The sequence below is a fragment of the Nomascus leucogenys genome, chromosome 9, assembly GCF_006542625.1.
Source record: "Nomascus leucogenys isolate Asia chromosome 9, Asia_NLE_v1, whole genome shotgun sequence".
Classification (NCBI taxonomy): Eukaryota; Metazoa; Chordata; class Mammalia; order Primates; family Hylobatidae; genus Nomascus; species Nomascus leucogenys.
The window spans coordinates 4,161,656-4,177,816 of record NC_044389.1 but is presented as its reverse complement, the minus strand read 5'-3'; the positions used below and the strand labels follow the sequence as shown (position 1 = coordinate 4,177,816).

The window sequence follows — 16,161 nt, the reverse complement described above, 5'->3', positions numbered from 1 at the left end:
TATCAGGAAGTTCTTGGAAGTAGCATAAATGGTTAGAAACTTTCAATTGATCAGCAATTCTTGCCAGTGAAAATAAGATCTACTTTTTACATACCAAATTGACTATTTTTCTGATTATTATAATACATAGTGTTGGTAAAATGCATTTATACCTTAATAGTAGAAATATAAATGTACATATTTTTGGAGGTCAGTTCAGCAAAGTCTCATAAAAATTAAAATATAAAAGCTTTTAACCCAATCATTTCAGTTTTTATCCTAAGGAAATAACCATGGTTATGCCCAAAGATGCATCTAAAGGAAAAGTTTATTTATGGTAGAAAAAAATTGGAAATTACATAAATGGCTAACATTAGTTAATGGATAAAACAATTATGCTACTTTTTTTTTTTTTCGAGACGGAGTTTTGCTGTGTCACCCAGCTTGGAGTGCAATGATGCAATCTCCGCCCACTGCAACCTACACCTCCCACGTTCAAGTGATTCTCCTGCCTCGGCCTCCAGAGTAGCTGGGATTACAGGCGCCTGTCACCATGCCCGGCTAATTTTTGTATTTCTAGTAGAGACAGGATTTCACCATGTTGGCCAGGCTGGTCTTGAACTCCTGACCTCAAGTGATCCTCCCACCTCAGCCTCCCAAAGTGCTAGAATTACAGGTGTGAGCCACCGTGCTCAGCCAATTATGCTCCATTTTTCTTATCAGTTATATTTTATGACACTGAAAAATACACAATATATTGTTGATTTAAAGTAAACAAAGTATAAATTACCTTATATAGAACAATTTCCATTGTATTCCTCTCATCCTCTCATTTATATCTGTGTGTCATATATGGATTTATATGCATAGTAATTAATCTATATAAAATGATATTTATAATGATTATGTCTGGGTTACAGAATTATGGGGTTTCTTTTCTTTCTTTATTGTTTTCTTTATTGTTTTCATATATATTCTGAATTTGTTACAAGAAATACCTTTTTTATTTTTTGAGACAGAGCCTAACTGTTGCCCAGGCTGGAGTGCAGTGACGCAATCTCAGCTCACTGCAACCTCTGCCTCCCAGTCTCAAGTGACTCTCCTGCCTCAGCCTCCCAAGTAGCTGGGACTATAGGTGCATGCCACCACACCCAGCTAATTTTTGTATTTTTAGTATAGACGGGGTTTCACCATGTTGGCCATGCTGGTCTTGAACTCCTGACCTCAAGTGATCCGCCTGCCTCGGCCTCCCAAAGTGTTGGGATTACAGGCATGAGCCACCACACCCAGCAATAAGAAGTATCTTTGGCCACCCCACAAAAAGATTGTTTTGTGAAGAAGGAAATTTAAATACATTTCAGTGGAATGTATAGTAAGCTAATACATCTATAATGTGCATGATTACAAGATTCTGTAAAAAAAATAGATTACACTCTCGATCCATGTGGGCAGAAATCCTGTCAAACTCAAGATATAAAGCAAATCAGCACTAAAAACTGAGGTCTCTTTAGATCTTAAAGGTAATTATGATGTTAGTTTTTCCAGTAAATGTCCCAGTGAAGCCTTTCCTGAACTAAACTCATAGAGCTAGATCTTTCATTAGAAGTCCTATAAGGAACAAAATCATGTGATGTACAGGGCCAGTGCACCATTTCCTGCCTAAGATGATGGATGGCATTTTTTTTTTGTTTCTTGACTGCTGTGCACAAAATTTATTGGTAAATATTGTTTTAAAGCAAACTACAAGAGGAAGTTGACTCATCTCTACCATGGTGTATGCACAGCATCTTCCAAGTTTCCCCCGAACCTAGAATTAAGCATCTGTATAAACTTTTGCATTGGAGGAGATAATCAAAAGGGCATGGATTTCTTCGGTAGCTGAAGTAGTAGTGGCACAGTTACAAGAGTATTCTAAATTTCAGATAGCCTACTTAATTAATTAGTTCACTTTTTCGAGACCAGGTCTCACTCTGTTGCTCAGGCTAGAGTGCAGTGGCACAAGCTCACTGCGGCCTTGATCTCCAGGAATCAAGTCATTCTCCCCTTCTTGAGTAACTGGGGACTACAGGAGCCTGCCACTATGCCCAGCTAATTTTTTTTTTTTTTTAAGTAGAGATGAAGTCTTGCTGTGTTGCCCAGGCTGATCTTGAACTCATGAGTTCAAATGAGCCTCCTGCCTTGGCCTCCCAAACTGCTGGGATTACAGGCATGAGCCACTGAGCTGGCCTCTAGATAGACTAATTTAGACATATGTTTACCAGCTCCTTGTAGCAGAGATCTATTTCAAGGTCAGTGCTTTGTCATTTGTTCTTTCCTGATTGGGAGCAAAGGAACACTTAAGGCCTCCTTTTCTTGGGCGAGGCTTGAGTTGGAAGAGATTTAAACCTTCCCTTCCATAGTCCCATAATACTCATTAGCCCTGTATGTTTTTTAAATAGCAATTTGACCTTTTTCAGTCATATCTAAGTGTTTTGCAAACACAGCTGCAGAACAGATGCCCTAGCTTCCTTTTGAGTTTAGGTCATTTTGCTTTTTCCTTGCCTGGACTGAGGCGGATAGGGTGAGGGGATCAACAATCCTGTGTCTTTTGTTATGGAGTGTGGCTCTTGGAGGCTAATGTTAGAAGAGACCTTTTGCAGATGAATGGTACCCACATAAATGGTTCATTTGATTTCTGTATTAATTAGGGTAACAATAGCTGCCATAACTGATAAATAATGAAATTCTAGTCACTTACCAGGCTAGTAGTTTATTTCATGTTCACTTAAAATCCAAATAGGTTTTCCCAAGCAGTTGATTATCTTACAGTGATTTAGAGACCCAGGCAGCTTCTCCCACCTTGTAGCTCCATTGTCTTCTTTCTGTGGATTCTGTGTTGCTGGCTTGGGGAAAGAGCATGGAAAATGTGCATGAGTGCTTTTCCTGTGGGTCAGGCCTAAAAATAATCTACAACTTTTCTGTTCACATTTTATTGGCTAGAACTCAGTTAAATAGTCACACTTAGCTATAAGAGAGGCTGGAAATGTAATACAGATTTGGATCCAGGAAGAAAAGAACCAGAGTTTAGTGATTACTTTGTCAGGCTGTGTCACAGTTGCCAATCCAGAGAACAACAGAAAATTGAAGAAAGAAATGAAATACTGAGAGTTGGGAGAGAAGATGATCCAGATTTTGAATTCTTTTTTTTTTTTTTTTTTTCTTGAGACGGAGTCTCACTCTGTCACCCAGGCTGGAGTGCAGTGGCTCTATTTCGGCTCACTGCAACCTTCGCCTCCCAGGTTTAAGTGATTCTTCTGCCTCAGCCTCCTGAGTAGCTGGGACTACAGGCATGTGCCACTACGCCCGGCTAATTTTTGTATTTTTAGTAGAGATGGGGTTTCACCACATTGGCCAGGCTTGTCTCGAACTCCTGACCTCGTGATCCACCTACCTCAGCCTCTGAAAGTGCTGGGATGACAGGCATGAGCCACTGTTCCCGGCCCAGATCTTGAATTCTAAGGAAGTGACACAAATGAGAGGCCTGTAGTAATTCTTGAGCTAGAGCTAAGAGTTCCAGGAGGCCTTTAATGGAAACTTCTATCCTAAGTATGGGTGTGGGAGTGACATAATTAAATCAGGCAACATTAAGTAGAAAGATAATTTTTAAATCCATTGGTAGACCACAAATACAAGCAATGATGAACTCTCTTTAATTACACAGAATTATTTTGTTTTCTGACAACAAAATTAAGCTAGAGTATTTATTTTTAACCATAGTTTTAGTTCTTAATATTAAGGTTTGTTACAGTCTATGTTGTAAACTTTGAATTTGGACAGGCATAATTTAAAAATTATGTGGTCTCTATGTTAGGGGAAACCAATAATTTTAACCAATAAAATAACTTCTAAATAGTTATTTGAAATTTGAAAATAATAACAATGACATTTATGTAATATTCCATAATTTGTACATTTCACATTTTAGTGCACACAGATATTTTATTTGAAAAGTTTTTAACTAATAGTCTTGGAACTTTAGGACACGGTTGTGTTACAAACTGTTGTTTCTATAGATGGAAGTTCATAAAAATAATTACTTGTATTATTCGGTATCTGCTTATAAATTGTTCTCTCTTATCTAAAAGTCATGTGATCAGAGAATCCAATGTGTTTCATGGTGTTTTATTTTTCCCCCTTCTCTCTAGGAGAAAAGTTGAAATTATGCACACCCATAGTCTTTTCACTCTTCTTGGAGAAAGGCTGATGTTGCATACAAACACTGTGACTGTCACCACATACAACACACTTTATGAGGTAAAAATAAAAAATGTGTGATGAAAGTTTTAAGTGTGTACAGTGGAAACCCTCTTAATCTATGCAATTGAGATGAGTAGTTGGTCTGTTAATCTAAAAGCTAATTAAACCAGAAAATGGTTTAATGGTAAAAAATGAATATATACCTTATATTTTTATTTTATTTTAAAACATATCTGTGTATAATTTTTGCCAATCTCTTTATGTCGATCCAAGAGCTTTTCTTCTTGTATGGGTTGGCTGACTGGCTTCACACAAAGTTTTTCTCACATAAACTACATCCATTATGTAGTATATATTAGTTCTACTTCCCCATCCCCACCCCTCTGTTTTTATCCTCCCATTCCTACTTTCTCTCTTTCTGCTTCTATTAGCTATCCACTGCCAGTATTAAGCTAGAGTTGCTACTGGGATAAATTTCGGTAAGAATTATTTGTAAAAATGATATCTGGAAGCATCTTTGGATCTCATCATTTCAATTTAGAGGTTCCTTTTTTATCACTTCCAACAAATGGAACAGTTTTGGGTTCAGTATTTTCTACAAAATGTGTATACTACCTCACAGAGTGGCCACTTTCATTTTTAAATGCTAGTAAAATGTTAGTAATGTCCCCTTACATTAACCTTAACTCTGCTTTCCTATAACTGATCTTCAGTGGTCCCAGTTCTGTTTTTCTAGCACAAGAGCTAACTGCCAGCATCCACTTTTGTATGGCTCTAAGTTAAGGATGTTTTTTGTATTTCTAAATGGTTGAAAATAATCAAAAAAAGAATAATATATGAGTTGTAAAATTTATAGGATTTTCAAATTTCAGTGAACACAGTCACACTCATTTGTTTAGCTGTTGCCTGTAGCTGCTTTTGTGCCACAACCACAGAGTTAAAGAGTTGTAACAAGAATATTTGTTATGCTCTCCTCACCTTGCACTGTCGCTTGGCAAAATAGAAATTACAGTGATGTAATAACTCAACAATGTTTCATGTACCACTTGTATTGCCAAAACTAAGTTTTCTGCTTTTAAATACCAGTGCATACCCATCATGTCAAAACAAGAAAAGAAAAGTGGATTTTTAATGTCACACTTTGAAATACAGCGGAGTGTAGATTATTTTGTTATAAATTTAGATGGCAAGGCCTTGCATCTGTTATACAAGGGCATTATAGTCATGCTAAGAGAAAACTTACAGGTACTACTAAACACCCATAATATTATTCCTAACTCAGAAGAGCAGTGGTCAGAAAACATTAAACAGAACATCTCATCATTGTAGATTTCTTTATAAAAATGTTTTAAAAATAAAAATGAGAGACATTGAGAAAGGCAGGTGCCAAGCTTCTGAATGGAATTGTACTATAATTTTGAATTAACCTGTAATCTCAGCTACTTAGGGGGCTGAAGCAGGAGGATTGCTTGATCCCAGGAGGTCTGCTTGATCCCAGGGGTCAAGGCTGCACTGAGCTGAGATTGCGCCACTGCACTCCAGCCTAAGTAACAAAGTGAGACCCTGTCCCCTTCAAAAAAAAAAAAAAAAAAAAACAAATTTACACTTCTCTAATACTGTTTCTTTTCATGTAAGCCATGGAACAGATCAAGTCAATTGCAGATTTTGCACAGTCCTCAAAGAGGATAGGTTTTACATTTTTAAATGATGGGGGAAAAAGAGTATTTTGGGATGTGTTCAATTATATGAAATTCAAATTTCGGTCTCTGCAAATAAAAGTTTTTGTTTGGGTTCTTTTAAGGAAAAGTACAGAGATTTATTGCAAAGAGAAAAGTACACACTCAGGAAAGGGGAGTGTGGGTATACTTAAGAGAGAGTTGCATGCAAAGGTTTTTGGGGCTGCTACCTTTATGAGTTTCTTCTAACCAAGGGATGGATGGAATATTCATAAAGATTACTGTAAAAGGGTAGATATTTCTCAGAACTGTGATGCTGTCTAGTTTTACTCCAAATATGGGTGTTCCTAGAACGATTATGGTGCTGGTGAGTGTGTGATTTAGTATGTCAGTGAGTGTATAATGAGGTCCTAGGTGAACCTCCATCAAATCCAGTGCCATACTGGGTCCAGTTAGCCTTAACTGGCTTTCATCCTGGCTTTTCAGGGTCTTATCAACCCCCAGTTTCTGAAGCTATTTCAACAGTTTCCTTTTGCTAGTCATGCGAAACTGCTGCCTGGAGTTTCTTATTCTCCTGCGACCACCCTTATTATTCCTGTTTCATTTCCCCTTCCCCTTCAGAGATTTCCATCTCTTATTCTTATGGGTTGATGAGGGAGAAGGTCGGTCTTCTTTATCTACTTCCTGCTGATTAGAGATGTTGGCCCTTCCTGGCAAGGGCATGGAAATCTTTGGCTGCCTGGCCCGAGGGTTCTAAGGGTGAGTCATCAGGAGTCTCTGAATCCAAGGCAGGGACTGGAATCATTGCATGACCATCATTTTGACATGGAACTGTTGTAATGTAAAAGACACAAAATTTACAAGGAGGTTAAACAAGTAAGGACAAAGATTCATAGTAATAAGAGAGCTATTAAAGGTCGAAGGAAAGAACCATGTCACAGTTGGTAGGTATCCTTTGATGGAGTCCCAGATGGTTTGAGCAGTGGGATTATATTGAAATTATGTAGCCAGGTAGCCTGTTAGTAAATCTTTTGAACTTTCAGTTCAACTAATCCTGAATTGTTAATATAAGAACAACAGGTGTGGTTTATTACTGTGCAAACCCCTCTTTGTTCAGCCAGAACATAAAGCCTCTTTTTGTTTCCTTGACCATTCAAGCAGTTCATGCTTTGGCCCTGTTAGAGCTTCATACAGTAGCTTAGCAATGAGCCCAAATCCTGGGATCAAAATCTTGCAAATTCCTGTCATACCCAGGAAAGTTTTGAGTTGCTTCTTCGGTTTTAGAGGCCTGACCTTTAAGATAGCTTCCTTTTGTTCAATGGACATGGTGTAGTTTCCTGGGCTTAGGATGTACCCCAGATATTTTACTTCCAGTTTAGAAGTCTGGGCCTTGGGTGGAGAGACTGGATACCCTTTCTCCCAGGAAGTTTAGAACTTGAATAACGTTCTTATCTGAGACCTCTTTAGTGGGTCTGCATACAAGGATGTCATCCACATATTGGCGTGTGGCTTCCCTTTCTGGCTCTAGTTCCCTTAATTCTCATGCCAAGGCATTTCTGAACAAGTGATGGCTATCCCTAAAGCCCCAAGGCAGTACAACCCAGGTATACTGCCAGGAAATACTATTTTCAGGATTAGTTCACTCAAAAGCAAACAAATAGTGACAGTCAAGGCATAAAGGGATACAAGAGAAAGCATCCTTAAGAGCTAATATCATTAACCAATTGGTGTCTTCTGATATTTGGGTAAATATGGTAGAAGGATTTGGCGCTTTAGGATGTAAGGGAATTACAGCCTCATTAATGGTTCATAAGCCTTGAACTAGACAATATTCTTGTTTTTGGACAGGGAGGACAGGACTATGACAAAGAGACTGACATGGAACTAGGAGGCCATGTTTTAAAAACTTCTTAATTACAGGTTAGAGTCCTCACCTGGCTTCTTGTTTGAGGAGATATTGATGCTTATGTGGGAAATTATTTTTGTCTTTTAAAGAGATGATCACTAGCTGACCATGTATTACTTTGCCAGGAGTTTCTTGGTCTCATACTTGTGGTTCCATTTCCAGATCTTACTTTGGAAGGAATCTTCTGTTTGTCTGATACTGGTATCGAAAAAACAAGCATTGCCAATACTTGAAAGAAATGTTTCCCAGGGCCTGATAAACGTAAAGTGACTCCAACTGTGGCCAGGAAATCCCATTCCAATAAAGAAATGGGACATAGAGTTTTGTAGCCTGCAGCTCAGGGGTAAGGTAAAGTGTTTTGATTTTGGAGTGTCATCAACATCCATGACAATGCAGTTATTGGAAGATAAGGTCCAAGAGTGGCCTTCAGGACACAGTAACTTGCCCCTGTATCAATTAAGGAATTAATATTCTTTCCTGCCATGTCGAGTCACCCAAAGCTCCTTAGTTGTGATGACCATGCTTTTGTGGGAGCCGCCAGGAACCTTGGGTCCCTTCAGTCCTCAGTTATAACCATTATGGCATCAAGTTTCCTTCTCTCTCTCTGGAGCTGAGGGCATTCCCTTTTCCAATGGCCCTCCTGCTTGTAGTGAGGACAGGGTCTGGTTGGGCTCCCTTGGCTGGGACAGTTATTGCCCCTGTGTCACAGCTCCCCACACTTGAAGCAGCAACCATTACCTTTAAGTTTTCTGGTAGGTCTGCTTGGTCCATGGGTGAAGCGTCCCTCTGGGTGACCCTGAGGTTGCAGGATACTGCTTATAGTGACTGCTATCATTTGGGCCTGCTGCTATCTCATTGTTTGCCATGCTAGGTCCTTTCAGCATATTCAGCCCTATCCCTATTATTGAATACCACGAAAGCCACATCAAGCATTTGATTAATAGGCATTTGGGATCCCAAAGCCAATTTCTGTGGTTTTCTTCTGATGTCAGGTGCTGACTGGCTGATAAAGTGTGTCCCGAGTAAAGTTCGGCAAGCATCAGCATTGGGGTCAATGTTAGTATATTTTCTTAGGGCCTCCACAAGGCATATCTGGAACAAAGCTGGGTTTTCATCCTTTCTTTATTTCCCTTATTTTATCATAGTCCACAGGCCTGGTGTTACATTTTTTCATTCCCTTCACTAAACAAGTCACCATATGATTTCTTTTTCTTAGATCAACTCAGCCTTGTTGATAGTTCCAGTTAGGGTCATTGTTAGGCACAGGTGTGGCCCCCATACTATATTCTTCAGAGTCCCCAGATGACAGATTGTTAGCATAAGCCTGGGCCTCTGCCCAAATATGCTGCTTTTCTTCAGGGGTGCAACACATGGACAAGATGATATGAATATCTCCCCAAGTTAACTCAAATGAGAGTGAGAAAGCCCAGAATTCCTTCATGAATTTAGTTGAAAATCAAAGGTACATGCACCTGATGAATGATCCCAGCATCCCCATTGGCAACCTCCCTAAGTGGACATAAATTAGAATGGTCCCTTAGGAGGGTAGGAAACACCACTGCAGGTGACCCCAGCAGGGCTCAGTTCCCTTGGTAGGGAAGGTTATATAGGATGTTAAGGAGGCAGACTAGCAGGAGTCTGGGTGCTGGAGACAGTGGAAGTAGGAGAAGACTGAGGAGTTAAAGGTGGAGCTGGGTAAGAGGGAGAAGCTGTGGGTGCCAGACTGCGTCTGCGTTAGGAGGTGAGGGAAGGCTCTGGATTAGGTATTTGATATTTCCTAATTCCAACTAATTAGTTGTTTGATATTTTCCAAAAGGGGATCATTTAGGATATCTGGTTCCCCATTTGGTTGCCTTAAAGGAAAGGGTATGAGTATAACAGAGGCAGGAATTCCTGCAAAGCTCAGGGTTTTGATAAAGAGCTATGAAGGCCTGTACATACAATATTTGAGTCCATTTCTTCTGATGTTCACAAAAAACGATCTAATTACAAGATGGTATTAAAATTTAGGGTCCTGTTCTTTGGCTGTTGCACCCCATTCTCTGAAAGAGAGTTACCCTTGGCTTTGACTTGTTGTTGGGACAACCGACTGTCAGTGATTCTAAAATGAGGCTGATGATGCTCCAGGCTGGCTCATCATAAAGATAACACTGGTGGGCTGGGTGAGGTTTCCAAATGCTGGTGGGACCTTGACCCCAGCTGGTGTTCAGGCTTTTAATAATAGGAGTTCAAGGATGAGTCACAAAATAGTGATAGCATGGACATTTCTTGCAAAGAGAAAAGTACAAACTCAAGAAAGGGGAGTGTGGGTGTACTCAAGAGAAAGAGTTCATGCAAGCGGTTTTAGGGCTGCTTCCTTTATGCACAAATAAAGTTTTATAGAACATAACTCGTTAAGTGAAGTCCATTGGTCAGTTGACACTACAGAGTTGAGTAGTTGTAATGGAGATTATATGATCCATAAATCTTAAAATACTATCTGATCTTATCTATAAAAAGTTTGCTGACCACTGCTCTACAGCAGCACAGAGAAATTTAACTCCCTTCTGTTGTTCTTTTTATTACAAGCTGTATTCTAGTCTTCTGTCAGAATTAATATCATCATTGCAAAAATTTGGAAAATGTAGAAAAGCACCAAAATAAAATTTAGCAAATACTGTGTGATTAATACTTAAGAATATATATATATTTCTCAACTCATACACATATGCACACAGAACTTTTATAAAATGTTATCCTAAATATAGTTTTCTTGTCCAGCTTTTTGTACTTACAATTACAAATACATTTATCACAAAATATTTACCTATAGCTGGGAAGGCAAACTTTTCTGGTAAAGGGACAGATAGTAATATTTCAGGCTTTGTGGGCTATACAGTATCTGTCACAACTACTCAAATCTGTTGTAGCTCAGAAGCAGCCATAGACAGTATGAACCAGACAGGCTGTGTACCAGTAAAACTGTATTACAGAAACAGGTGGCAGGCTAGATTTGGTTCACAGGCCATAGCTTTCTGACCCCTGCTCTATAATATTACTTTTAACTACTTAATTTTTTCTCTATTTTATGTTCTCATCAGTAAATTTAAGAGTGGCTGCTCTTTAGATTAGTGAAGAAATCTACTGACTACTCTGAATTGTTTGTTTGTTTGTTTCTGAGCTTAATATTCCCACTTTGTGTCAATCCTTCCACAAATCACAAGATTAGTAGACCATGCCTTTCTGAACAATGCTTTTTTGAATTATAGTAGTGTTTTAGTATTGTTTCAATATTTGGCATACAGAACTGAATAAGTACTAACATAATGGCTTTTCCCTATGCAGAGTATAATGAGGTCATTTTCTTTCTTTATTCTGATATTGTATTTCCCTTGTCATAGTAACTATTTTTTATTGGGCACTTCTTATGACAAACATGGTAAATTCCTTATGTACATTGTTTCAGATCTTATAACTACCCTATGATAATGGTATTTTTATTGCTTGTTAAAACAGACAAACTAAGACTCACAGGTTAAATAATTTGCTGTATGTCATGCCACTAATAAATAGTCATAAAATAGGTAGGTTCCATGATATATATGCATAATGCAAAAATGTCAGAATCTCTCCTCAGTTGACAGCATTAAAGTCCTCCTCTGAATCAAAACCTGCTACAATATCAGATTAGGCTTCTGAAGGCTAGTGCCTAATATTGATGAACATGTGTTTATGTTTTGATTTTTTGGACCTACTAATTGGTTTGGTCAATGATGCCTATGTAAGTTTTTGATCATTATTTTACCTATGTGAATTTTTGAGCATCTGCTTATTTTGACCTCTTATCCATAATAGAGAGTCTGAGTAGTCAGTGAAACTTTATATTGAGTGTAGCATAATAACATAACATGTTGAATTTGAAAAACCATTGTGTAGTACTAACCTTTAAATAAGAAAATTTCATATACATGTATACACACATATATGTATTTTTATTAGTCTTCCTGAAAAGTGACTCAACACAAGTACAGCAGCATTTTTACCCACCACCTATACTCCTGTGTATTCCTAGTATCCAGATTTTGGTCTCTAGTGATATTCTACACAAAACAAAGCCAGCTAATTGCTGGTCCTGTGTCTTAGATGAGGAAAACTCAAGATAAGTTTGAATTCTCTGATACTGGATGTGGGATGAGGCAGAGCTCCTGAAATGATGAAGGAACCAACTTATAGGCCTCTGACCAATTTTAGTAATAATGCTTGTTTTTAAAATAGAATAATGTTTATGGTTACTTTAAATAATTTTTTCAAGGACTTTGAGTTTATAATGAACCCATATTCTAAAAAGAAAAGCTAATGTAAGTGTACAAAATGCCAAAAGGGAGAGATGATAAATGATTGGTTATTATTGTTAATCCTGCAAAATAGCAGAAAGAATCTTCAACATAAGCTTTACTACTACTGCCAAACCAAATTTTATTATCAGAATGACAGGACAGCAGATTACTGTTTCTGGATCACCAGAGTTTAAACATTACATCTTTTGCTGGGTCGCATCTAGTTGCAAAAAGATTAACTTGTGTGATGGGTATCAATTTAATTTTTGTTAACGTAGTAGAGGAAATTTAACTGAAAAAGGAAATCGCTTCCAGACTTGCTGCTTAGGTTTAATTCATCTTGTTAGCATCAACAAGGTTTTGTACTCTTAGCAAGAATTAGTTGTTTGGTAATCCAGAGTTTGAAACATTTTTTTAATCTTCATTTTCTTTTTTCAGTTTGGGGAAATCACCTTAATCTCAGCAATGCATCAGAATAAATATTACTACAACTCTACAAATGTGTAAAATTAAGTGCAGAAATAATAAAGAACCAACTTATGGTGTTGATAATTATAGAGTAGAGTAGAGTACAGTAGAGTACCGTAGAGTAGAGTAGAGTAGAGTAGAGTAGAGTAGAGTACCGTAGAGTAGAGTACCGTAGAGTAGAGTACCGTAGAGTAGAGTAGACTAGACTAGACTAGACTAGACTAGGAGGCAAGGCACAGTGACTCATGCATGTAATCCCAGCACTTTGGGAGGCTGAGGTGGGTGGATCACTTCAGGTCAGGAGTTTAAGACCAGCCTGGCCAACATGGTGAAACCCAGTCTCTACTAAAAATACAAAAAATTTAGCTAAGTGTGCTGCTGTGCACCTGTAATTCCAGTTACTCGGGAAGCTGAAGCAGAATAGCTTGAACCTGGGAGGCAGAGGTTGCAGTGAGCTTAGATTGTTCTACTGCACTCCAGCCTGGTCGACAAAGCAAGACTCTTGTTCTAAAAAAATAAATAAATAAATATATTTGTTAACAAATGTTTTTTGAAGTCTTATTAGGATAAAGACTATGTTATAGTGACCTTTGAAACTTTTAAGTTTGATAAGATGCTTGTAATACAATAAACAATAAATTTGAAGTCACAGGCCGGGCGCGGTGTCTCACGCCTACAATCCCAACACTTTGGGAGGCCGAGGTGGGCGGATCACGTGAGGTTCGGAGTTCGAGACCAGCCTGACCAACATGGAGAAACCCCATCACTACTAAATATACAAAATTAGCCAGGCATGGTGGCGCATGCCTGTAATTGCAGCTACTCAGGAGGCAGAGGCAGGAGAATCACTTGAACCCGGGAGGCGGAGGTTGCAGTGAGCCGAGATTATGCCATTGCACTCCAGCCTGAGCAAGAAGAGCGAAACTCTGTCTCAAAAAAATCAAAAATTGAGGCACAAAATCAGATTTTTAGCAAGACATGTCAGATAACATTGTATAAGTTGTGAAGATTTAAAAATGTATCTTGATTATTTTGAAAACCAAAAAAATGAATAAATTATGTCTATACTTTTCTGAGGTGAATTTATTCTGTAGGATATATACTAAAAAGTGAGTTAATTTTAATGGACCTCTTTTTGAAATTACTCAAAGCTATTTTATATACATATTATTTAGGAATTGTAATTATAAAACTTGTGTTTTAAATTCTATTTGTATCTTTAGTTTTGCTTTGTTACTCCATCTCTAAATTATGAGTAATTATGTTTTCCTTTTGTTAATGATTTGTAGTACTCTCTAATACACTTAAGAATTGTTTGATTTTAGAATATGTTTTCTGCAGGCAAAACCAATAGATTTTTATGTTTAATACACTTGTAAATCTCAACAATCATATCTGTTTCATTATTTCATTGTGATGTTTTTGCTTTATGGGTTCTCTTTGCATACTCTTCCCTTAATTTAGTTAGACATGTAGTGGTGACACAAGGAGCCAAGTGTAAGATCTTATAACCTAAATGAGAGCTTTGTTCCTTATAGTAATAACTAACCAATTTAAAGGAAAACGTATTTTTAAATTAACTGTTTCTATAACGATATAACAATTTATGAATGCAATCATTTTACAAGTTAGTCAACTTTAAAACTAGCTGGGCGCGGTGGCTCACGCCTGTAATCCCAGCACTTTGGGAGGCCGAGGTGGGCGGATCACGAGGTCAGGAGATTGAGACCATCCTGACTAACATGGTGAAACCCCGTCTCTACTAAAAATACAAAAAATTAGCCGGGCGTGGTGGCGGGCGCCTGTAGTCCCAGCTACTCGGAGAGGCTGAGGCAGGAGAATGGCGTGAACCCGGGAGGTGGAGCTTGCAGTGAGCCGAGATCGCGCCACTGCACTCCGGCCTGGGTGAAAGAGCAAGACTCCGTCTCAAAAAAAAAAAAAAAAAAAACACAAAAGAAAACAAAAAAAAACTAAGTACTTAATAATCAAAGTTTTTCTCAAAATTATAGAATCTCAGAGGTGGACAGTATGTTAGATACCATCTTATTCAAACTTTCTATTCACAGAAAAAAAAAGTCACAAAGTTAGGTAGCTTGTCCAAACCTGTAAAGATTCTCTGACCCAAATACAGTGGCAGTTAGATGCAACAGCAGGGTTAATAGTTTGCCTTTGCCTTTTTTTACCATCCCATCTCAAAAAGTTGAGCCTACTAATACTACGAAATTTATGCATGATGAAGCTGGGGAGCAGGTGCGTCAGAAAGATAGCTTCAGTAGCCCCTGCTTCAGCCTAAAGTTATGTAACACATGAATTGCAAAATAATTCCATTTATAAAATGAAATTTCAATGTGTAATGCTGGGCTCAGGTGTATCTCTATAAATAGCATATAAAGTTACCTCCATGCTTATGATTCATTATTGTTTCCCTCCCTGTCAATTACCTGTATTATAGCCACTGGGGACATGTGGCTGTTGAACACTTAAAATGTGGCTGGTATGAATTGAGATGTGCTCTAAGTGTTAAATACACATTGGTTTTCATGTCCATATCCAGCTCTGAACCTCTGTACAATTTTGTTTTAGTGAGGGTTTGGGGTTACTATGCATATCCCTTACCAATCCAGTCAAACCTTTGGGGCCCATCTTGAGCCCTGCTCTCTCATTAAAATGGTTGGGTCTACATTCATCTCTTTTTATTTATATCTCATTATTCCCTTTCTCCCTTTTTAAACTTACATAGGTTCTTTTTTTTTTTTGAGACGGAGTCTCACTCTGTCGCCCAGGCTGGAGTGCAGTGGCGCGATCTCGGCTCACTGCAAGCTCCGCCTCCCGAGTTCACGCCATTCTCCTGCCTCAGCCTCCCGAGTAGCTGGGACTACAGGTGCCCGCCACCACGCCCGGCTAATTTTTTGTAGTTTTTAGTAGAGACAGGGTTTCACCGTGTTAGCCAGGATGGTCTCGATCTCCTGACCTTGTGATCTGCCCACCTCGGCCTCCCAAAGTGCTGGGATTACAGGCGTGAGCCACTGCGCCTGGCCACATAGGTTCTTAATGATAGTCTATCATGTTTTGTTACTTAATTGGGGCATGCATTTATGCCTGCCTCCAGAACAGTAATTAAATAAATTGCTACTAGAAATGAAGTTGCACCTAGCAATGTATTTTCAGTCTCCAAACATTTAGCAGAGGGAGGGCACATAACCAGTTATTAATAAATACATGTTGAATTGAGTTTCTGAATATATATTTGTCATTTTAAAAACTCTTATATTTGAATATGTTATAGTTTTCAAAGCACTTTCACATATGGAGCTTTATTTAATCTTCCTAGCAGTTTTATTAGATAGGCAAGGCAGTTATTGTTTTCATTGTTAGATGATAAAGTAGGGACTTTAAAAGACAATATAAAAACTGGTGACACTTTTGTTTCCTGTGCAATGTGATTTCCTCTCTTTTGGTTGAAAACACTTTCACTATCATGGGAGAGTAGGTCCTGGTTTCCTTTAAGCTCATCTGAAGTTATTTTGAATCCTTTATTTATAACCACAATTTTCTTGAATCTCATCCACTGGGCTATAGG

The 16,161-nt window shown here is 38.3% G+C and overlaps 1 protein-coding gene across 3 annotated transcripts in view; it reads left to right on the top strand.

The window, feature by feature from the left end:
• Nucleotides 1-16,161, top strand: part of NBEA (neurobeachin) — a 723,704-nt gene that overhangs the window by 203,687 nt on the left and 503,856 nt on the right. For all 3 annotated transcript variants that reach the window (XM_030818536.1, XM_030818537.1, XM_030818535.1), the window contains one exon: nucleotides 4,164-4,272. In XM_030818536.1, coding sequence (XP_030674396.1) covers nucleotides 4,164-4,272 — 109 coding nt within the window. The remainder of the gene's footprint in view (nucleotides 1-4,163; nucleotides 4,273-16,161) is intronic.